Below are 24,759 nucleotides of genomic sequence, written 5' to 3' on the forward strand. Positions count from 1 at the left end.
CAGAATTTACATGGTTCACCCCTAAGATGAGAAGCTACATCCATGGCCGAGCAACATAACAGATTTCACTATCTTTGAAATTTTACAAAAAGCTTTCTTGCAGCCCTCCCATAGAAAATAACAATATATAGGGAAGCCCTAACCTAGAAAGTATAGAATTGCCCCTAGAACCAAAAAATGACCAACTAGTCAGAGTCAGACCAAAACTAAACATATGTCGAAATATATATCGTTTTGGAAGTCTCGATGAGCTCTACACAACTCATAGCCGCTGGCGGTGATGTATCCGCTTTTTAGATTATCCAAGATCGTTTTGAAACCGAACGGCCTTCCGAAGATCCACTGAACCACTTTCTGGACCGAAATCAAGCTTCAACAATAATATGTACGACATCTGAAACTCTAAAGTGAGTAGAGAAGAGAGTAGACAAGACTAACGACAATTGCAGCAAAGCAACGACGTTCATGCAACCATTGTTCCTCGACAATAGATCTAGATATGCCGAAACCTGTTTCTGTAATATTAATTGTTTGCATGCTTATCATATCTCCATGTCTTATATGTGTGTGAATTTTCCATCAATCCTTCCAATTTGTTACCAATCCCTAGAACCATGGCTTGGACCAACCAAGCCCCATTAGTAGGGCTTCAAGAATCAGGAATCATATCAATAAATTTACTAATTTGTATTGAAACCGACCATAAGAAAAAAAGTACGTTTAGGAGGGCAGCAGACGGGGTAAGAGAGCAAAAATATAAGATGGAATAGAACCAAGACGGTAGGGTTTCAAAATTAGGAATCAACGAAGAAAATGGTCGAATCGGGTCTAAATCGGCCTTAATTTTCCCCAGAATCATTCATATGGAATCGCTAAAATTGGAATCGGTATCAGCTGATTCTGATATGGATCAGCCGTTTCTCGATCTGATTCACCGATTTTTGAAACCCAACAGATAGCACGTCTGATATAATCAACAGAGCTTGTGACCTTATTAATGTGGGATCCATTCTTACCCAAATAATAATAATAATAATAATGTGGGATCCATCAGAATAACGTGTCCATTTATTTTATTTTCTTTTTTATTGGACAAAAAAATTATTTTATTTTTTTTTCCATGGAAAATGACGTAAGTCCCCTGTTAACATCACTTCCCATGTGATCTCTGCATGTAAGTCCCCTATTAGTATTAAAATTTTAATTTGATCTAATTAAGGTTGAAATTTCAAACCCCCAAACAAAAAAAGCTTAACGTTGAAATTACCAATATACCCTATTGTGACTTTTTCTGTTTCCGTCCGTTAACTTACTTCTCGCCTTTTTGGTAGGATTCGCCAACATTATTTAATAGAATAGAGCCGACACAGACAAGCGGAGACACGCGGAGGCGGAGCGCAGCTTGAAGAACTGAAAGATTGAAGTCTTTATTATTAGAAGCAAAAGCAAGTAAGGAACTTCTCAACAGTCTCTGCCGATCGTTCCGACTTCGAAATCGGAATCATCGTTTCTGAAACTAAAACTATTTCTTTGATTCAATTTGGAGCCAGAGAGGTGAGCGATCAATTCCCCCGATTTCATCGCCATGATCGTCCCTTGATCCCTCTTTTTCTACTTCGTGGTCTACTTGAGAGCATTCGTAACCATCGATATATTTTTTTTGGCAGAGAGAGAGAGAGAGAGATTTCAGATGTTTATACAGGATGGTTATACCAACGGATATAACGATCAGCATCGCTCCTTCTCGTCGTCGTCTCAGAGAGATGTCACTTATAGGTACGCTGTCTCTCTCTCCTTTTTTTTTTTTTTTTTTTTTGATTTGATCAGAAATTGTTATTTCATATACTGTTCGAACTGCAAATTACAGTTTTGAATGTTGCTAGGGATTCTCTGTTCTCTTTAATCTGAACCCGATTGTTGAAAATAAAAATTTGATGGCGACACAATGGTTTCTGAGTTTGGAAATTGTGAGTGCCTAGTCAAGCAGTGGGGTTTAGGCTTTAACAGATTTGGCCACTGGGGTAACAGTATTCCTGAGTTGCCAACCAGACTACCTGTTGTTAATTTGATACTTAAATTAATTGATCCTAGATGCTACATTGGTGATCAATGATTCAGATGTAACTCATTCACTGAGCCACCACCGGGTTTGCTACGCTGCTAGATTTGTGGGATCGGAAGAATTATATGATTTAAATAAGATTTGATAAAACATTTAATTTATTTATCTCAATTGTGATAAAAAAAAATTTAAATGAAACACCTTTACACTGATTTTCTTGATTTGTGGAATTAAGAAAATTGTATGATAGGTTTTCCCAACCTTTAATTCGGAAATAAATCAGTGAAGATCAAGATACATACCTCCATTAGATCCCAAGTTGCTCATGGTTGATGCTTGAAGTTCTTGAAGGAAATGGCTGCAACACCTTCATGTTCTTCTTCACTTGACTGGTTTTTCTCTATCCCTTTTTGGTCTCTCACTAGCACACCTAAGGATGTTGGTTCTCTCTACATTGGGGATTTTTAATAACAAGACTAAATGTTTATGCACCCAGCCTCTTATATCTCTCCCTCACCATCAAGGGATAGGTGGTTATGGGAGTTATAAAACTCCATATCCACATAGCATTCATAGGTCTGATGTGGCAATGAAGTCCGCATCTGGCAACATTGTAGTCTAATTTGGTTTTCAATATCATACCACTGTATTGGTTCGGTTTGTTTGATTTGCTTGACTTGTGGGATTGATTGAATTATAGTCTAACTTGACCATTATTCATCAATTCCAACTTAGTTTTGAGTGAGTTACACTCGATTCTAATTCAATGCACTTTTTCATAGTTGCATTCTTTGAGAATTCTTAAGTTGATCACATGATCTTTCCGAGTTAGGTCGGCAAGGCAGTAAGGAAATGTTTTATGGTGCTTCTTAAAAATTGGAGCCCCAAAGAGATATCGGGGCTGTTTGGGAATGTTTACCATTAGTTCCTGGCACCAGTGGTGTCTGGAAAGTTTCTGGACAACATTTCGAAACTGTGCACTAGAACCTCATGTGGGATAGAAAGTAGAAACTCGTGTCTTCTTTCCTTCACTTCAATCCAATTCTAACAACGTCTGCCCATTTATAGATAGCTTTTCCCTTGAGAGGACGCGATGTTAGATAGAAGTTTTTTGACTGAATGATAGAAAGCCCCCATTTGTTCCCTCTAGTACCGTCTATTGGTTTTCTTTCCTGGTCTCTCTGGTTTGATAAAATCAGCTAAGTAGTAAAAAACGTTAATTCAGTTCCCCTCCCTCTCTTCCCCTTTTGTTCCTATAACTAAACGAAATGTCATTAATTTGAGGATGTTCAATTACAAGCAGAATTATGATTAAAAAAAAAAGGGCATACCCAGTGCATGAGGCTCCCACCACTGCGGGGTCTGCGGAGGGTCATAATGTACGCAGTCTTACCCCTGCTTTCGCAGAGAGGCTGTTTCCAAACTCGAACCTGTGACCACTTGTTCACAATGGAGCAACCTTACCATTGCACCAAGGCCGGCCCTCTACAGGCAGAATTATGATAACCACCTATAAACTGTTCATGAGACTCCATACGCTCTAACTGACGCAAACTTGATTCGAATTTCATGTAGCCTTTCAGGCTTACTTTTCACCCAGACCTGACTTTTACCTAGGCTTACTGACCGGCTTGCTCAGGAATGGGCTTCCCTAGCATAGCTGTCTAGGGACATATATAGCATTACATGACTTAAAAGATGAAAAAAATCTCTTTGATATTCAGCAGAAGTGGAAAAACACTCCAAGGTCAGTTGTAAAATGCTTGCTGAATTAAGAGGGCTTGGTAATGTGGATCTGGAAGTGAGATTTAAATGAAATTGTCTTCTCCAAGCAAGGGAATTAGAGATTTAAAGGATAGAAGCAACGTCAGATTGTAAGACACTACTGGACAACCTGATTCAGTACCTTGATCTCCGTAAACTTATCCTATTAACGTGGAGTGCTCCTCACAAATTTGAGCCATGAAGAGATACAACGACTGTTTTGGCACGTTCCCCAGGAGCATTCTGCTGCTTCAATTGTTTCCAACAGTGGCAGGCTTGTTGCTTGTGGCAGTAGTAGCTGGAGAGCCTCCATGGAACATTTGCAAACTCGGCCAGAAAAGCTCACATCTTCTTTCCTTATTCTCTTCATTCGAGTTTAACTAATCTATTGGTTCTCTCTTCCTAGTCCTAGCTGCTGTTTTTCTCATAATCTGTGTGTTTCTTTTTTGAATTATTTAGAAGACATGATTGAGGTATTTATTTTATTAGATGGATTCTGGTGAAGCCTTTTCATTTTTAGTCACAAATCATATAATGTTTATGATGCAGCTGTGGTTCTTGTGGGTATGTACTAAACTTAAGTTCCTCCAATCGGAACACCTCAATCATTGGATCTAAATATGGAAAATCGATGAAGAGAGGGATCATATCATTTTTCTCAATTGATGAGAGCAGGTTCACTCAGATTGATGAGCTCCGCTGCATACCTTATTTCATCACCAAGCACTCCTGGGGTTTGTTCCGTCGAAGAACAAAGATTCTCTGCCGTAAATGTGGGAACCATATCGGACATGCTTATGAGGCCTCTTCTTCAAGCCTCGAATCTGATGGATCAGATTTCAGCTCAGCGAATGGGAATTCTGTTTATAGAAAGTATGATGTCAAAATTCGTGCTTTACAACCCTCATCCTCAGATGAGTCTGGTGTCCCTCTGGTTATTTGATGTACATTGGCAGGATTGCTTTGTGTATGCTGTGGCCTGCTTAAAGAACCATCAAACATGCAGGTAAGCTTGAAGAGCACTGTAGAAAGGTCATCTTTATTATGGAATGGATTATCAAGAGTCATTATCATTCATCACCATACACCAAGCGCCATTATGGTCAATTCATTGCATCAGAAAGATCCTCCAGGAGTGAATTCCATTAACAAATGTCATCTTCGACTCATAAATGATTGATGGGGCCGCGTTATTGGAATGGTTAAGCATGGTTTGTGTTGTAGTTGAACTACTGTTTTTTTTGGTAATGAAGAAATCTATTGATGATAGAAGTGTGTAATAGCCATGGCTTCACGGATTTGTTCTTATGTAAATATATTTTGGTCTTTTATGGATGACTTATATTGCTAGTTTTTCATAACTATGGAAAATTGAAGAGGCAAAAGTTTTTTCTAGACCACCACCAAATTTTTACCATGTGGAAAGGTGATGTGGCAATTTTGACCATGTCCACAAAATTTCAGTCTATTCAATTTGCCACAAGATAGATATTTGCAGAGTCCACACAAGAAGGGTTTCTTGTATAGCCCCACCTATTGGAAGGATGATCATGCAGTACTTCCTGCCATTTTGGTTGTGTTCAAAATTTGGGAATTTCATCTGAGTATTAGATTTTATATGCATTTGGTTGTCCCTTGTAAAATAACTAAATCATCTGTAAATCTTTTTCATGATGAAAAGTATATTTTTCAGGTCAAGATCATTTCAATAAACAATTCCAACCAACACTTTTCTTTTCCTTGTAGTCTTTGTTTAGAAGGCAGAAAAAGTGGCATTATAATTTTGAGAAACTCTGTGATTAATTCCATAATCCTAGAGAATGTCTTTTCTTGACTATTAATAACATCAACAAAGCCTTGCATCGAAAGGGGAAGGAAGGAGTGGGTTGGGGGAAAAGCGGGAGACAAAATCAGTGTTTTCTTTATGCAAGAAAGGATCCTATGCTAAATCTGGACTTGTCTGTCTCGAAATGATACTCATCAACAAAGCCTGCACCCTCTTTGGAAAATAATTTTAGAAATCCCATGTAAAATGGTAGACATTGAGGAGGCAGGTTCATTCTCGTACGGTCTGAACCGCACAGTTGGAATCCAATGCACAATTTGGATCCTCTCCTGCCAAGTTGCCTGGTAGGACCGTGTTGCCTAGACACGGCAAGACGTGCAATAACTGCCTTACCCCTGCCCAAGCGCCTTATCCAAATGGGATGAGATGATTATTGAGCGCCTCACCATGTCTGGGCATGGTCCTGCCTGGCAGCTCGGCAGTAAGGAATCTGAATCCATCCAATGCAGCCCTTGACATTGTTTTTTTGGTAAGACAGCCCTTGAAATTGAGATAGGACAAGAATCGGAGAAGGTTTGAGGGGATCATTGCATAGGGCTTAGAGCCACCTGGGTCATATTTTTGGGTGACGTTGATCTCTCCCTCAAGGTTTTTGGTATCGGATATGGGATCGGTCTTGGTCGAGATCTAAATTAGCCCATATAGACAGATTTATCCCTAGTTTTTAATAAAAAAATATTTTTTTATCTTTTTACCCTTGGTTTGTATTGATCCAGCGATATAGAATCACCCTAGAATCAATATCACCGTTACGGATTGGGCGATTTTGGCAATTTGATATCAATTCCTTGATCTGTGCTCCTAAAAGCTTGGTGGCAGGGGTGTTAATTCTAGGCCTGGCCCGTTTAGTAACCGAACGATCCCGATGTGGGGTCTTAGCTTGTCAGGTGTCTGATCGGACCAACCAAATGCTAGCCCGACCTTGCCAAAATTTCAACATCCAAAAAAACAAGGAAATCATATAGGTTTCAATATCAAAAGTATGTTTTATGTTCATTCCAACATCAATTTAATTACTGCACTAGAAGACAGTTGTTACAAGGGCAATTGGACCCTCTAGTTTACATAAACGGGTGATCAAGGTGCAAGCTTTAAGCACCGTGAGACCCGGCTAGCCCCAACTCGTTGACACCTTCCTTTGGCTGTTATAAGTCAGTGGTGAGGCCACTAATATAAGGGTGTAAACAAAAAAACTGAATACATAAACTCAAACCAATCAAATTAATTACAATTTGATGGTTTCGGATAATGAATATAGTTTTTTTTTTAATGAAAAAAAGAAAAACTAACTTTAAACTAATAAAGAGAATACATACTAATCCACATCTACAGTTATTATAGAATTCCACCTTCTCCTCTTAGCTTCCTCAACTAAGAGCCTAGTTAACATAATCAAGTTCTTATTACAAAGATTAAGAGAAAGTTGTTTTTTTTTATCAAAAAAAGAAAAAATTAGTTTAAATTTTAGCACAACACACTGAAATTTTGTATAACCATCTAAAAACCCTAATGATCAGCTAGACTAGACGTCTAGACCTCCTTTTCCACCATCCGTCTCATCAGTGCTGCTAAGGCCCTTGAGCAAGGCACCTAGTTTATGCCTCAGTCTTGTCGCCTGTCCATCCATAGCCAAAACGGCAACAGTAAACATTTTTGTTATACAAACTAAGAAAGCCCATCCAACTTTTTGACTATACTCATCAAACCCAAACTTCTTAATTAAGAGCTTATAGTAACATACCTGTCCATAGCCATATGGTAGACTCTAATCACACCCCATTAGCCGTCCACATTATTTTTTCTTTTTAAAATACGCCGACGTAGTTTCAAATTTGAAGTTAAATGGGACGGACATCCAGACCTTAAAATCTGGTATTGCCTCATCTCGGAAACCACAATCATGGGTTCTGCCTAATTTTGTCTCCGCCGCAAAACCCAGGAATGTTGAGTGGAAGATGAAGATGTCTTTTCACATGCTGCTTTTTCATTCTACCATGCTTTTTTTTTTTTTTTTTGGTTAAATTTTCTTTCTACCAGCCCTCTCTTTAATTTTTTTAACCTGAATTTTGAGGTTCTATCTTATGATAGCGAGCTCTCCCATTTCATCCTAGTAACTTGTAACTTTGTAAGTAGTACTACATATTCTATTCAAATACAAACTTCTTGCATGACCAAACCCTTGCTAGGACTGGTTTTTTTTTTTCTTTTTAGGCTTCACGATTAGTATTTTTTTGAAATAGGAAACTGATACATATCGCAGATTTTTTTTATGCATTTGATTACTATATTATTAAGAATTTCATCTCTGGTAATATGCTAGAAAAATTCATCTATTACATAAACATCTACGTATGACTAAGCAGTTTCCCCCATACTAATATTTCATACTTGTAGAATTAAGGTTATTCGAAATATTTGCTTTCAAGGATGCTCTTGATATTTATTGTCGCACTTCAGGTCAGACCACCAACCTTGAAAAGTCCATTATGACTTTTAGTCTGATTCTTTATTAGCAAAAATGCGTTTAAAACGTTGTTCCCGTATTTTATCGTTTAAAACACGTTTTCCTATATACTTTCCAAACATACCGAAAAAAAGGGATATGGCTGGAGTTTAAGTTTTAAACGGACGTTTAATACGCGTATACATTTTTTAAGGGTATATTTGTACTTTTACTTTAATTTTTAGAATTAAAAAAAAATAGAAAACGTAATTCTAAACCCTATTTTTTGGATTTTCCCTTCCCTTCCCATTCCTTCTTCGCAATAGCCGTTTCTTGCAAACCCATCCCCAACCTCTAGAGCTCCCAAAACGATTCGAGCAAGCTCCCTGCTCCCACCATGGTTTTCTAGTAGAAACCTTCGTTCCCAACTTTAGAGCTCTCAACATCCTTGTGGCTTGGGTGTGCATCATATAAGGTCATCTAGAACTATTTTCCGTGCTTCTAGTGTTAGGGGTTTTGTTTGACAGTAGTGGGTGGGAGTGTGGGACCGTGGCAATCATGTTTCTTCTTCCAAATTGAAGTGCTATTTTGTTTCTATTTAAGCATTATAAAAGCCAAGGCTCAGATTGCTCTGGAAAATAGCTTGAGGGAATCAGTGGTGAAAAACCATTACAGACAAAGGGATTCTGATCTGGAATTCTGGATCGAAGGGTGGGAAACCTGGGATTTCTTTGTTGTTCATACTTCATACTCTCTTTTCTGTGCAAAATAGTACTGTTATTCCTATCAATTGAGTGCTTTTTCTGATTGTTTAACCTCTAATTTGAGTTAGTTTAATATCTCTAATCCTGTTCTTGTTATTGATATTGAAACCCTTTTATTAGAAGCTTTATTATTCTCTAATTTAAGACTTGTCGTTCCCTTGTTCTATGTCCCGGTTTCAGCAATAGAGTTTCGTGAGTTCAGGCAGATCTGCTATTCAATTTTGAGGCTATCTGTCTGAGTTGGGTTTGTCTTGGGACCTTGTTTGGATTGTTGTCTTGAGATTGATTAGGCTTTGAAACTTCTTCATATACTGAAATACATATGCATTAATGTTGGATGTTAGTTTTTTTGAACATTAGGTACAAGTATTCAGGTACTATCTCTCAATTTATATTAGTATACTGTCATTTTTTGGTCCCGTTTATTTTAAAACTATATGTTTAAAACCCATACCGTCCGTTTGTCGTTCCTTTTTTTTTACTGTTTGTTTGACCGTACCATTCGCCATTTAACTTCGTTTAAAACGCGTACCGTAATACTCCGTTTAAAACGCGTACCGTAATACTCCGTTTTATTATTGTTCCCGTATTTGCTAACTATGGTCCGAATACTCCCTCAAAACTGAAGTGATGGTTTTCTCTTATCTTAAAGGTTCCATATGGAATGGGACCCAAAAAAATACATGGGCCTTCCTACCCAGTTTGGTGTATCAAAGTCTGATCTTTTCAGTGATATTTCTGAAAAAGTTACAAAAAAGTTAGAGGGCTAGAGAACTAAATTGTTATCTCATGCAAGAAAAGAGGTGATGCTTAAATCTGTAGCTTTCTTGATGGCTAACTATGCTTGTTCCCATTTCAAGCTTCCTGCATCCCATCATCAACAACTTCATCGAGCGGCATCATACTTTTTCTGGGAAATGGAAAGCTGAAACTCCATTGGATCTCTTGGAAATTGTTAACATTGGTATTCAAAGTTAATTGTATTGATCTGATTTGCATATTACAATTGGGTAATATATGTACAGTATATCTTTCCTAAACAATCTCTTACTAATATGGAAGGTACAACTAAGGGTGATGTACAGGATAAGAATGAGGACGTGGAGATACAATCGTAAGACTCTCCCTCAAGTTGGAGCATGAAGATTCCGAATGCCCAACTTGGACAGCAAGAAGGTGAACGACTCATGTCCTAGTGCCTTGGTAAATATATCAGCCAGTTGATAGCAGGAGGCAATCTTTGTGGGAATGATGAGACCCTACTGTTGTCATTCACGAACAAGGTGACAATCAATTTCGATGTGCTTGGTTCGTTCATAAAAGACAAGATTGGCAGCAATGTGGAGAGCTGCTTGATTATCACAATATAACGGAACGAGAGGGCGGTGTGGCAGCCCAATGTCGCGTAGTAAATATGTGAGCCATATTAATTCACAGGTCGCAACAGCCATTGCTCGATACTTAGCTTCGGCAGAGGATTGAGAAATTGTGTGTTGCTTCTTAGTCTTCCAAGAAATAAGGCTGGAACTCAATAATACACAGTAGCCAATGGTTGAACGGCGAGTCATGGGACAGTTGGCCCAATTTGAATCACAATTGACGTAGAGGTCAAGTGTACTGTCAGAACGGTAATGGAGCCCTTGTCTTGGATTTGTTTTGAGATATCGTAACAAACAGTGAGCAGCATCAAGGTGATGGTGTTGGGGTTGATGCATGAATTGACTCAAAATATTGACAGTATGAATGATATCAGGACGAGTGACCATTAGATATATCAGTCGTCCAACCAAACGACAATAAGAAGACGAATCCGCAAGGAGATCACCTGTATCATTGGATAACTTCAAATTTTGCTCCATGGGTGTGTCAACGGGCTGGGCACCAGTGTAGCCACAATCGTCCAAAATGTCAAGAACATATTTTTGTTGACAAAGATATAAACCAATGCTGGAACGAGCCACCTCTATACCATAAAAGTATTTAAGTTGCCCCAGATCTTTAATGTGAAATTGCTGGTGAAGCATATGTTGAACATCTTGAATTAAAGAAGCATCAGACCTAGTAATAGCCATATCATCAACATATAAGAGAATAAATATGGTGGCGGTGCCCTTGCGGAGAATAAAAAGAGAATGGTCGGCAGTAGAGTGTTGAAAACCATATCGACATAAGGTTGTAGAAAATTTTGAATATCATTGTCGGGATGCCTGCTTGAGACCATATAGGGATTTCTGAAGGTGACAGACAAGTAGCTCCCCCTTTTATCGATAACTAGGAGGAGCGAGCATATAAACTTCCTCATTGAGATCGCCATGTAAGAAGACATTATTCACATCCATTTGATGTAGAGGCCAGCCTTGACCGGTGATAATATCGAGGAGGACTCGCACAGTGACAAGCTTAGCCACAGGAGCATAAGTATCATGAAAATCAACACCCTCAACCTGGGTGTAACCCTTGGCAACAAGGCGGGTTTTATAACGCTTAATACTGCCATCAGAGCATCATTTGATCTTGTATACCCATTTGCAGCCAATGGGTTTCTTTCCTGGAGGAAGGGGCATAACAGACCATATTTGATTTTGTGTCGAAGCTTGAATTTCAGCCTACATGACATCCCTCCACTCCTTATATTTCAGAGCTTCTGTAAATGTAGATGGCTCATGCTCAAGGGTAACAGATGTTAGAAAGTCTTTATGAGAAGTGGTAAAACGATCATAGCTGAGAAAATTTTGTAATGGGCAAGAAGAAGACGAACCTGCTTTTTAGGAAGGAGAATGCAGCGGGTTTCACATGCATTGGTAATGTTGTGGGTAGTGGGGTTGCTGACTGTTCCTTTGTGGGTGTGTAGGGGCTAGCACGGGTGGTGGGGAATGTATGGGGGAAGCGGCGAGGGCAGAGAATGGGGTAGGGGAAGATGGTGGGGTCGTGGATAGGGGAATAATGTCAAGAGAGGAGGCATCCGTGTGGGAGGGTGGTAAAGGGAGAACAAGTGAGCTAAGGGGCGCAGCAGTGGGCAAAATTGTATAAGGAAAAATATGCTCATAAAATAAAATGTACCTGGTTATGTAAATCTTTTTGGATTGATGGTCAAGTACGCGGTTTCTTAATTGGCCATGAGGGTAACCACTAAACACGCCGGGTGAGGCATGTTGATCAAACTTGTGAAGGGCATTATGATTGCGCCCAGAACAAAGACACCCAAATACCCATAAGTGGGAGAGAGATGGGGCTTGGTGATGGAGGACCTCATAAAGGAATTGGCCCTTTAACACCGAAGTAGGGAGTAGATTTATTAAATAAGCGGCAATTAAAATACATTCTCCCCAAAATTCGATTGGAATACTAGATTGAAAACGAAGAACTCAAGCAACATTAAGAATGTGACGCTGTTTGCATTCTACAACTCCATTATGTTGGGGGATTGCAACACAACTTGACTGTTATAAAACACCCAATGAATGGAGATAAGTAGAAGTAGAATGGTTACAAAATTTAGTGCCATTATTTTATCAAATACGTTTAATGCTGAGCTTAAATTGATTATAAATCATGGCAAAAAATTAAGGAATAACCAAGTGCTACGTAAGTAATCATCCACAATAGTCAAAAAATAACGTGCACCGGATAAAGAACTAATCTGGTATGGTCCCAAATATCAAAATGTACCAAGTCAAAATAAGAAGTGGAGGTTAAACTAGAGGGAAATGGGAGACGAATTTGTTTTGCTAAAAGACAAACAGTGCATGTGCACTTGTTAGAAATAGAAATAGTAGGATCAATACAATGCAAATAGGACACAGACGAGGAACCCGGGTGACCTAACCTCCAATGCCAAAGATCGAAAGGGTTGCCAGGGATAGTCGCCGAAGCAAAGGGGATCTTGGAATCAAAGAGGTAAAGACCACCATGCTTGCTACCCAATGTAATAGTCTTCCTCGAAAGTGGGTCCTAAAATAGACAAGAATTTTTAGTAAAGGAAATAAGGAATTTAGATGAAGCAGTGAGCTGACTAATAGAAAGAAGATTGAACTTCAAAGAAGGAACAAACAATACACGATCAAGCGTAAATCCAGGTAGTAAAGTAATAGATCCAAAATGTGTGACAAATGCAAAAGACCCATTTGGTAAGGATATGAGTAATGAGGAAGTGCAGGGTTCAAGAGAATTAAAAAGTGATGCATCAAAGGAAATGTGCACGGTGGCGCCTAAATCAGTAAGCCAAGAAGAGGGTTGATGAGGTAAGTTACCTGCCATGTGAACTATTGGAGCATTACCAATAGGGATTAAAGCGAGTAGATGCTAAAGTTGTTCAGGTGTGAGTGAAGGGATGGATGTTGGAGCAAAAGAAGATTCGGTAGCAACGACGACAAATCATGGTGTGGAACCATGGGAAGGTATAGAATCAACACGTTTGGTCTCTATTCGTTTGGTCCACCAATCAGGATATGCATGTTTCTTAAAACATCTACGTTCAGAATGTCCATCTTTTTTACAATGTGTGCAATGGTAAGAAGGTTTGGAAGAAGGCTATGTCGATCATGGAGCACGAGAAGCAGTCTCGATCACGCGACCAGCGGCCATGGCAACCTAATCAGGAATAGTAGAACGCAGAAGGTAAATAGAATGTTGTCATTTCTCTTAAAACAAAAGGGCATAAGCCTTATTAATGATAGGCAAAGGATCGATGAGAAGGATCTGACTACGCACGGCAGCGTAAGAATCATGGAACCCTTGAAGGAAGTCCATTAAAAAATCAGTTTCCAAAAATTCCTGAAAAGGTTTCAAAGCAACACTTGAACAACTTGGCAGAGAATGATAAGACAACAGCTCATCACGATAGCTCTTAATAGTGGTGTCACAAGCAGAGAGGGAATCATTACCTTGAACGCGATTGGAAAGAGCACGCCGTATTTTAAAGATTCGAGGAGCATTCTTCGGAGAGAAATGATCATGGAGATCAGTCCAGACAGATTGGGTTGTGTCAAGCCATAAGATGATCCTAAATCATGCATGGGGCTTCAATCAAGCCTACCATCAATAGGTCATCTGAGTCTTTTAATTTGGCGGCGCCTGGAATTTCTTCCATAAAGTCTTTTAAAATCTAATACGATTCTTGAAATTCATCTTTGGGATTGAAAAATCCTTCACAATGTTATCAAAAAAAAAATCTATCTTTTGTAATGACAGTGCTCTTCATAAGACTATCACCCATTTTTAATTCCTTCTATTCCAAATCCCACAACCCTTTGAACATCTTATTGAGAAGAGTTTTCAAACGTGCTGACGGAAGCACAGGTTTGCTAACATTATTTTTGTTGAAAATCACGAAGTTATGCAAACTAATGTAGCCAGATATGCTACACGAGATTGGGTATACCATGATTTCAAATTCTTTGTCCCATGAAGTTATGGTTGTCCACGGTTGAAGAACAAAATCACTATTACACAACTTTCTAGTTTTGCAATACTCTACAGAGTTCATAGTTGGGTGAACCTTCATGGGATAACAACTAACTGTTTTTCCTACTTTTCCAGATGACCAACCCTCTGTTAATAAGAAAGAGAAGGGTTCCGGGACAGTAACCTCCACATTTTCTAGAGTCATCTGTATGTCCCAAAATCTTTGGAACTAAGAAGGAACTCAAACATGCAGCTCGAAAGTGGAACCACAATCTTTGAAACAGGTGCGGAAGAGAAGAAGAAGGTGGCGAGCATTAAAGAACCCAAACGGCCAAACCCAATGTTGCGTGAGGAAATAGCCGATAGGTCCTTTGGGTGCCGCAACCTGCAAAAGGACGTTAGTGACAAGGGAGAACCGGTGTGGTTCCGGCCTAGGACTCTCCGATGCCTAAGTTAGATCTTTCTTAGCAACAGATGAATTACTGGAATTCAAGATGAATAATGGGTTAGGATACCTAAGTATTTATAGTTGAGTATGGCGGTGTGGAGAGTCCCAGTTGGTGATAAGTATTCTTCGTGGAAGAGTCTATCACGTAGTAGTGTGCCTTCTTATGAGACGTAGAGTCCTGATAGGGAAGAGGTTCCCTATTAGATAGATATGCATGTTCTTCACGTGTTGGATAATGATCCTTGATGTTTGAGTCTGGCTAGGATTATGGCTCTTTGGGATAATGTCCTTCTAGTGATAAGGTGATGTAGACCTCGGTGGTAACGTTATGGTTGGACCTCGTTGGCTTGCATGGAAGACTTGGTCTCTGGATGACCTCTTGGATCTATTCTTCTTGGATTACCGGACGGGTTCTTTCGTGGCCCGGCTTGGGCTAGCCTCTTCTTCGGGTTAGGACACGAGGTATCTCGGGATTGGCCCGTGTATTTTTGGTTTATCACCCAACCAACAAACAAAATTAACTTCCAACCTCGTAGTAACGTGTTCTTCTCTCTTTCTCTTTCCATAGCTCTGCATGTTATAAAAATTTAATTTTTTGAACCTAACCGTAATCAACTCCCTTGTTCCTTCCCTCTCCCTTCCCAACAAAAACTAGCTACTCTTCCTTCCTTTTCTTACGGGATTTTCTTATTTGGCATTTTAACCCTAAACATATGTCAAATAATGACATAATCGACTGTTAATTTGGGGATTTTTGGTTGCTGGCTTGCTCGCTGTGTTGGGTGGGGTGTGGTGGGGGAGTGGGAGACTGCCATGGCTTTGCTAGCAATCTTTTTCAGACACAGAGCTCTCTGTGAGTTTTGGTTCCTGCATAAAACCTGCAACTCATCTTCCCTAATCGATTTGGGGGAGATAAGTTGCAGGTTTTTTTTCTTTTTTTTGCAAGGGTAATTTTGTCAGTTCACCTCATATTTATAACATTGTTAGTCATAAACTGTCGGAATGGGTATGGTGTATGTGTTAACGTTTGTGAACCTAGGGGGGTACGCAGAATTATCCAAAACTGGGGGGTATAATTATACTTTTGTGATACCTCAGGGGTGGTATGTGTAAATTACCCTTGGATATATAACAAAGAAAAAATTATAATTGATTTTTCCTGATTTCGATCTAAACGGTTGGTCTTATTGTTGATTTGGTCAGTTTCAAAATTTTTCGGTTTTTAAAACCAAAACCAATCCAATAAAGATTTCGTCCAATCAGTTTTGGTTCAGTTTCAATCGGTTCACCCAGTCCGGTCTCAAATTTTTACTCTCCTAATTATAACCAGGGAACTTGTAGGCACAAGAAATCCTGTTTCACACACAAACCTAGAGGAATCGAATTTCAGAATGCATTCTAGAGATAAAATCAATTCCAAGAATACATATCATTCATTCCCTTTTGTTTCCCGTTCTTGTGTTGGTCCAGTACTGCAACTATTTCTTGGTCCATTTAAAAACTGTGTTTGGTGTTGGAACTGGTATTTGTAGATGGGACCGAAACTGTTACCACCAATGACTATCATAAGTCTGGTAATGTTATTTCCTTATAGATTTTTACAACCCAAAAGAAAGGAAAGGAAGACAAAATAAAGTTAGTACAACAGAGGGAAACGTATGTAACATGTTCATTCCAAAACACATGTCCATAGGCCCATACAGCTCAAGATCTTCTATGGATCAATGATCATGCATGGACATTAACTTTTTCCCTTTTTGCATACTATCATTTTAAAGTAGCTTTGAATTCCAAGTTCAAACCACGAGTATCACAGACTTTGACCCAATATCTTGTAAAATTCAGCAATGCATTTGTAACAGAAGAGTACATAGATTACTTAATTTGAATATGTATGAGTTCAAAAGAATCGATTGGTACAACAGGGTATGGACTATGGATCCAAATTAATCGAACATTCGAACCTGCTGATTAGAACTGGCCGAACCGCCGAGGAAGAAAGATAACAGGAAAAAAAATAAATAGAGTAACAGAGTATGTTAAACAAACTACATATATACAATGCTCAACAGCAACGTAAAAGTAGGTTGAGCACCTGAGCTGTCCAGCGATCGTCTTCTCAAAGCAGACTAATAAAGAAAGATAACAAAGGAAAAGAAAAAAAAAGTATAAACGAATAAGTCAATAACATGGTCGTAAGGAAGTAAGGGGAACTTATATGGGTAAGTCGTAAGCGTCTCTAGGAATGAGAGAGAACGGACAAAAAATGTGCAGGAGTAGCAACAGGAGTCCTTTGAGCGTTGCAGGTTCCCGGCAGCCGGCCTTCGAGCGCTGCAACAGTAACCTTCGCGATTAGCCGTTAAGAGTGAGGGAGGCTGGGAGAGGTGTCGGGTGTTGTCACAGAGGTATTAGGGTTTCTGAATTCTAAAATTTTTTTTGGTCGAATGGGTTGCAGATACTCTTTTTTTTTTGTTTAAAAAATACAGATACATGTTTAATACTTTTTCTTCGGTCGTTCCTGTCATACCCGCAGCCGTGATACTAATATCATATTATTGTCCTTGTGTCATGTAGATGGAGCTGAGGTTTATACTGGTGAGTTGTTCACCTCGGTCGTCAAATTAATCCACAAGATCGTTGACCAGTTCACGGGTTTGACTATTGAGGATAGATTCTTTAACGGAGAGTGGGGAAAATTCATTGACGATGACTTCACGGACTACCCTCCTAGTACAAGCCCTAAGAGTGAGGCATACTGGAAGGAACATCCTGTGTCGTGCCACATTGACACTTCAAAATTTTCTTTGATTCTAGTGATTCTTCAAGTTCAACTTTGTTCGGGTGTTTAGTAGAGTTTTGAAAGAGGTTTTCACCGACGAAACAGGGAGAAAGATAGAGGAGTAAGGTTTCAGAGCTTTATGAGGAAAAAGGAGTTTCTGGGTTTTCTAGCTCATTGAGGTCTATCCAACTCCATATTTTCTTCTCCATTTTGCCATCAAATTCTGATTTAGACTTTGAGCTTGCTTCGGTTTTCTTTTTGGATTCAACATTTTCTTTAATTCTGGTGATTCTTCAAGTTCAACTACGTTCGGGAGTTTAGCAGAGTTTTGAAAGAGGTTTTCACCGATGAATCAGGAAGAAAGATAGAGGAGTGGGGTTTTAGAGCTTCGGGTAGATGAGGAAACGGGAGTTTCTGGGTTTTCTTGCGCATTGAGGTCGATCTAACTCCATATTTTCTTCTCCATTTTGCCATCAAATTCTGATTTAGTCTGTGAGCTGATGGTTGCTTCGCTTTTCTTTTTGGATTCAGCATTTTCTTTGATTCTGGTGATTCTTCAAGTTCAACTTTGTTCAAGAGTTGTGTCGTCATTTCATTTTCACCAAGGTGAGCTTTCTTTGATCGATTTGATTGATCAGATCTTTATTTGCATTTGGTATTCCAGAATATATTCTATTGCCCATTGTTTTCCTTTTCATTCTATATTCAGTCGGATTATATGGAGTGTTTGAATGAAATATGGCTTTCAACTAACATTAAAATTCCAACTATACCCCAGGGTAATACCACAAATTGGGAAGAAACCTCCTCATACTCGTCTACCTATTATCCTTGTCCCTAGCATCGTTAAAGACATCTTTGTTCATTTTATTTGTTTTATTTGGAAAATTGCAAAAGTATGGGAGTTATATGATGATAATGTAGTCCTAGAGTCGACTAATCAAACTAGGAACCAAACCAGGATCTTTTCATCAAAGGATAATTCAGACAAGGGAAAATCTTGATAACATAAAATCAGATGGTTAGAATTATCTCAAATTCCATATGAATTTACTAAATAAGAACTGAAACAATTGCTGAAAAGCTAAAATTGATCCAATGGTTAGATAAGCTAATATTGGGGAATCCTAATACAACTAGGAAAGGGGCAAAATGATAATTTAACCAGGAAATTCAGAGATCAGAAATTAGGGTTATGTTCAGTATTCGAATATGAATTTAGGCTATAAGAATCAGCAATAACAGATCAGTAGAATAGGTATATTAATTGTGACCGCAGAAGAATAATATAACAATAAGGGTAGAATTGGAAATTCACAGCAAGAATAGATCTGCATGTCAGAATTGCACCAAACTGAAATCAAGTTCATTAATTAGGTTCAGGAACATTAGGTCAAAACTTTAGATGAATCTAACGGTTAAATTTGATTGGGCAGAATTCTCACGAAAATCACCTTGCATGTGACCTTCTAGAAGGGAAGAAGAATAGTTGCAGGTTTTAGGGTTCTAATGGATCTAAGGATCGGTGGGCTTAGCTTAGAGGATTAGGAGAAGAAGGATGATTGTTGAAACAGTACACTACTTACTTGAATAACAGATCTTTAGTGACAGCAGTTTGAAGATGATAAGCAGGTACTCCCGATCTACAAGATGCAAGGAGTCAACTGGAGATCCACCAGTCTCTTATAACAAATCCTCCCAGTCTACAAGACACAAGGAGTCAACTGAAGATCCACCAGTCCCTTCACCTTAATATGACTCACAAGGCAACACTCAATATAGCAAGACAACAATAGCACTGATAGTGAACAAAATCTATTTTATTAGTCAAATTCGTATTCAATACTTTATCCCCTTACAACCTTATGTAAAAGACTCAAAATTAGATTCCTCCACTAAAAAGAAAAGGCCTAACACAATCCTTAACCTATTAGGTAACTTAAATTGACTAAAAAACTAAAATAGACTCAAAATAGAGTCTTAATCCAGCCCAACTCAATAACTAAAAGAAAATTAATAAATCACTTAAATTGAACCATTGGTTCAAACTAGCTTTGGACCAGTTCAATTTAAAACTTTAACAACATGAACTAAACTAAGTATAGGGCTAATCCCGTATGCAACTCATGTACCCCAACTTTAGGCCCATAAAAGTGACCTATTACACAAAAAAAACCCATGGGATCAAAGGCCCAACATGTATATAACCCCACCCTAGACTTATTCCTAATAAAAGAAACCCATTTCAATGATGAATCTGTATCATTCCCCCATCAAAACCCTAATCCCCTTCAATTCCCATTATAGCCCTAAAACCCTAAAATTCCCATAGCTCATTCCCACCATCAAATTCTGCCCAAATTTGGTTCGAACCTTTCCCCTCACCATTAGGGAAGCTCGATTTTAACCCCTGCCCAAAACTCTCACTCTAAACCCTAAAACCATCACCCTCATCTTTTCCAAAACCCAAAACCCGAAACCCGAAACCCTAATTTTTTATTTTTAAATTCTCATTCAAACTTCACTAAACCTAGCTCATTAGACTCCTAAAAACCTGCCTAGCTGATGCAAGTTTATCACGAAATTGGGCTTCTTTCTCTAGAAATAAGTCTAGGGTTGGGTAATATGCATGTTGGGACCCATAATTCATCTAAATTTTGAGTAATCTTCCAACACAAATTCAAAAGAAGAGCAAGATTATGGGTTTTGCAAGAGTGGATTACCAATCCCCCATTGGATTTGGATTGACAAATCTTTTACCAGTAGAACCCTTTCGTTGTCTCTTACCTCATCAGCTCATGTGGGCTCTTATCTGCAGCCGCCATTTCTGCATTGAAGAAGATTGGTTTTAAATCCTCTGATAGACCAGACTCGACCCTCTCTATGCATTTATATGTACTGATAGTTTTTTTTTTTTCTATTAAAAAGACTATTTAATGTCAGTGGTTTGATAAATTGGTTGTGTTGATTTGTATAACTGATAAAAAAAAGAGAAGCAAAAAGAAATAACAAACCTTCCTTTGGTGTATTTGGTTCTAAACTTGCGGTGCTGAAGCTGTAATGTTTTTAGTACTGAAAATTGATGCAATTTCGGTTATACAAATGCTTGTTATTGAATTGAACTTTGAAAAGAAATATATCCTATAAATGTGAGGAGACCTTAACCTAAAAGGATGATTATATCCATTCAAAATCACTAATCTTGTTTACCACTATTTGGGAATATATGGGCCATTTTCAGAGTTTTCTTTTGATGTGTTTGTTGAGTTTTCTGTTCATCTTTGTAACCTTGTTAAGAATGATTCTTATCAGTGTACTGCGCTATTCCTCTCCCAAAAATTATATTATGATGATTGATCTTTCCTTCTTCATCTTACATCATTTCCCTTCCTACCCAAGTTGGATGTCTGGTTTATCTTTTTTGGGAGAAAATGAATAGATTTTCTGTATTTTCACTTTTTTGGGGGATTATTTTTTCTGAAACATACGGTTGACTCCAGAAACTGTGGAGGTCGTGGAGCACCTCACTCGGTTGACTCCAAAAACTACGGAGGTTATTGTCCCGGAGCACTTGACTTTCCCGTTAACAAAGGGGTATTGGTTATCAGGAAAGGGTGGAAAAATAGTTAGTCATTATCCAGTGAAGGTTTGCCCAACTATGGACTTCGTAGAGTACTGCAGAACAACAGAGTTTTGTAATAGTGATTATGTCCATCAGCCATGGACCACCGTAGCTTCAATGGACAAAGAATTTGAAGTCATAGTATACCCATACTCATGTAGCATTGCTGACTACATTATTAGTTTGCACAACTTAGTGATTTTTGACAAAGCAAATGTTACGGAACCTGTGCTTCCTTCAGCTAGATTGAAAACTCTTCTCAATGAGATGTTCGAAGAGCTGTGGGATCTAGAACATAAGTGATTAAAAATGGATAATAATCTTGTGAAGAACAGTGTCATTACAAGGGATAGATTTTTTTTTTGTTAACATTGTGAAGGATTCTTCAATCCCAAAGATGGATTTCAAGAATCGTCTTGGAATTTTAAAAGAATTTATAGAGGCTGAAATTCTTGAAGCCGCGAAATTAGAAGAGCTCATGCATCTTTTCATGGAGGGTTCGAATGAAGAGTTTCGTGGCAATTTCATCCCGTATTTTAGAAAAACATTGAAAATTTTGGATATATACAAGGTCTTAGTGACAAAGTGTTTGTTGACCCAGTATTTAGCCAGCTGGTCATTAAAAATTGTTTATTGAGAGATATATTTCAGTGCAAGATTGACGGACTTTGCTTCTAGTGAGAAGTGAATATGTGGACGCTTTTAGTATCAGAACATATGATTCGGGATACACCAGTTTACAATTCTTCAGAAACGTGATTGCCCACAAGTTCTATCTACTGCTGGATGATGTTATTTTAGACATAATCAAATATATTATGCCACGCTTCCTCCCAAACATTTATCTAGCAGATAAGAGCTGCAGACCAAAGATTGGAGGCCCTTGAATCATAACAGTGATGATGCTCTTTCTTAATACAGATTGGACTGGTAGAGGAACCTGCATTCTCTTTGGGGCCCATTACTTTCCAATAGAAGTTTGGCAATTTCATAGTTTCAATTCAAATCAGCTGAAAATTAATTTGGAATCATGCTTCTAGTATCAGAAATTAATTCTGATTTAGATTGTGAGCTTCTTCGGTTTTCTTTTTGGATTCAGCATTTTCTTTGATTCTGGTGATTCTTCAAGTTCAACTACGTTTGGGAGTTTAGCAGAGTTTTGAAAGAGGTTTTCACCGACGAATCAGAGAGAAAGATAGAGGAGTGGGGTTTTAGAGCTTCGGGTAGATGAGGAAACGGGAGTTTTTGGGTTTTCTTGCGCATTAAGGTCGATCCAACTCCATATTTTCTTCTCCATTTTGTTATCAAATTCTGATTTAGTCTGTGAGCTGATGGTTGCTTCGCTTTTCTTTTTGGATTCAACATTTTCTTTGATTCTGGTGATTCTTCAAGTTCAACTTTGTTCAGGAGTTGTGTCGTCATTTCATTTTCACCAAGGTGAGCTTTCTTTGATCGATTTGATTGATCAGATCTTTATTTGCATTTGGTATTTCAGAATATATTCTATTGCCTATTGTTTTCCTTTTCATTTTGTATTCAGTCGGATTATATGGAGTATTTGAATGAAATATGGCTTTCAACTAACATTAAAATCCCAACTATACCCCAGGGTAATACCACAAATTGGGAAGAAACCTCCTCATACTCGCCCACATATTATCCTTGTCCCAAGCATCGTTAAAGACATCTTTGTTCATTTTATTTGTTTTGTTTGGAAAATTGTAAAAATATGAGAGCTGTATGATGATAATGTAGTCCTAGAGTCGAATAATCAAACTAGGAACCAAACCAGGATCTTTTCATCAAAGGATAGTTCAGACTAGGGAAAATCTTGATAACATAAAATCAGATGGTTAGAATTATCTCAAATTCCATATGAATTTACCAAATAAGGACTAAAACAATTGCTGAAAAGCTGAAATTGATCCAATGGTTAGATCAGCTAATATTGGGGAATCCTAGGAAAAGGGCAAAATGGTAATTTAATCAAGAAATTCAGAGATAAGAAATTAGGGTTATGTTCAGTATTCGAATATGAATTTAGTCTATAAGAATCAGCAATAACAGAGTAGCAGAATAGGTATATTAATTGTGACCTCAGAAGAATAATATAATAATAAAGGCAGAATTGGAAATTCACAGTAGGAATAGATCTGCATGTCAGAATTGCACCAAACTGAAATCAAGTTCATGAATTAGGTTCAAGAACATTAGGTCAAAACTTGAGATGAATCTAACGGTTAGATTTAACTGGGCAGAATTCTCACGAAAATCACCTTACATGTGACCTTCTAGAAGCGTAGAAGAATAGTTGCAGGTTTTAGGGTTCTAATGGATCTAAGGATCGATGGGCTTAGCTTAGACGATTAGGAGAAGAAGGATGATTGCTGAAACAGTAAACTACTTACTTGAATAACAGATCTTCAATGACAGCAGTTTGAAAATGATAAGTAGGTCCTCCCGATCTACAAGATGCAAGGAGTCAACTGGAGATCCACTAGTCTCTGATAACAAATCCTCCCAGTCTACAAGACACAAGGAGTCAACTGGAGATCCACCAGTCCCTTCACCTTGATATGACTCACAAGGCAACACTCAATATAGCAAGACAACAATAGCAATGATAGCGAACAAAATCTATTTTATGAATCAAATTCGTATTCAATACTTTGTCCCCTTACAACCTTATGTAAAAGACTCAAAATTAGACTCCTCCACTAAAAAGGAAAGGCCTAACCTAATCCTTAACCTATTAGATAACTTAAATTGACTAAGAAACTGAAATAGACTCAAAATAGAGTCCTAATCCAGCCCAACTCAATAACTAAAACAAAAATTAATAAATCACTTAAATTGAACCATTGGTTCAAACCAGCTTTGGACCAGTTCAATTTAAAACATTAAAAACATGAAATAAACTAAGTATAGGGCTAATCCTGTATGCAACCCATGTACCCAACTTTAGGCCCATAAAAGTGGCCTATTATAGAAAAAAAACCCATGGGATCAAAGGCCCAACATGTATATAACCCAACCCTAAACTTATTCCTAATTAAAGATGCCCATTTCGATGATGAATCTGTATCATTCCCCCATCAAAACCCTAATCCCCCTCAATTCCCATTATAGCCCTAAAACCCTAAAATTCCCATAGCTCATTCCCACTATCAGATTCTGCCCAAATTTGGTTCAAACCTTTCCCCTCACCATTAGGGAAGCTCGATTTTAAACCCTGCCCAAAACTCGCACTCTAAACTCTAAAACCATCACCCTTATCTTTTCCAAAATCCAAAACCCGAAACCCTAATTTTTTATTTTTAAATTCTCACTCAACCTTCACTAAATCTAGCTCATTAGACTCCTAAAAACTTGCCTAGCTGATGCAAGTTTATCACGAAATTGGGCTTCTTTCTCTAGAAATAAGTCTAGGGTTGGGTAATATGCATGTTGAGACCCATAATTCATCTGAATTGTAAGTAATCTTCCAACACAATTTCAAAAGAAGAGCAAGATTATGGGTTTTGCAAGAGCGGATTACCAATCCCCCATTGGATTTGGATTGAAAAATCTTTTACCAGTAGAACCCTTTCGTTGTCTCTTACCTCATCAGCTCATGTGGGCTCTTATC

The 24,759-nt window shown here is 38.3% G+C and overlaps 2 protein-coding genes across 2 annotated transcripts; one reads left to right on the plus strand and one right to left on the minus strand.

Moving 5' to 3' along the window:
• Positions 1–1,437: 1,437 nt before the first annotated feature.
• On the plus strand, positions 1,438–4,906 carry LOC122666854 (uncharacterized protein At4g08330, chloroplastic-like). Its single transcript, XM_043862948.1, has 3 exons — positions 1,438–1,554; positions 1,676–1,776; positions 4,376–4,906. Exons 2-3 carry the CDS (start codon positions 1,691–1,693, stop codon positions 4,767–4,769), a joined length of 480 nt encoding a protein of 159 aa, XP_043718883.1. The 5' UTR covers positions 1,438–1,554; positions 1,676–1,690; the 3' UTR covers positions 4,770–4,906.
• Positions 4,907–10,147: 5,241 nt separating this feature from the next.
• Positions 10,148–10,951, minus strand: LOC122668645 (uncharacterized mitochondrial protein AtMg00810-like). Its single transcript, XM_043865184.1, has one exon. The coding sequence runs from the start codon at positions 10,949–10,951 to the stop codon at positions 10,148–10,150; it is 804 nt and encodes a 267-aa protein (XP_043721119.1).
• Between the last annotated feature and the right edge of the window lie 13,808 nt (positions 10,952–24,759).

This window comes from Telopea speciosissima, chromosome 7 (assembly GCF_018873765.1).
Source record: "Telopea speciosissima isolate NSW1024214 ecotype Mountain lineage chromosome 7, Tspe_v1, whole genome shotgun sequence".
Taxonomy (NCBI): domain Eukaryota; kingdom Viridiplantae; phylum Streptophyta; class Magnoliopsida; order Proteales; family Proteaceae; genus Telopea; species Telopea speciosissima.

What these genes read in the sequence shown, in the direction of transcription:
- LOC122666854 (XM_043862948.1), top strand. Translation starts at nt 1,691, where the DNA reads ATGTTTATACAGGATGGTTATACCAACGGATATAACGATCAGCATCGC. An exon ending in CAGAGAGATGTCACTTATAG is followed by an intron (nt 1,777 to 4,375) that starts GTACGCTGTCTC and finishes TTTATGATGCAG; the next exon opens with CTGTGGTTCTTGTGGGTATG.
- LOC122668645 (XM_043865184.1), bottom strand. Translation starts at nt 10,951, where the DNA reads ATGGCTATTACTAGGTCTGATGCTTCTTTAATTCAAGATGTTCAACAT.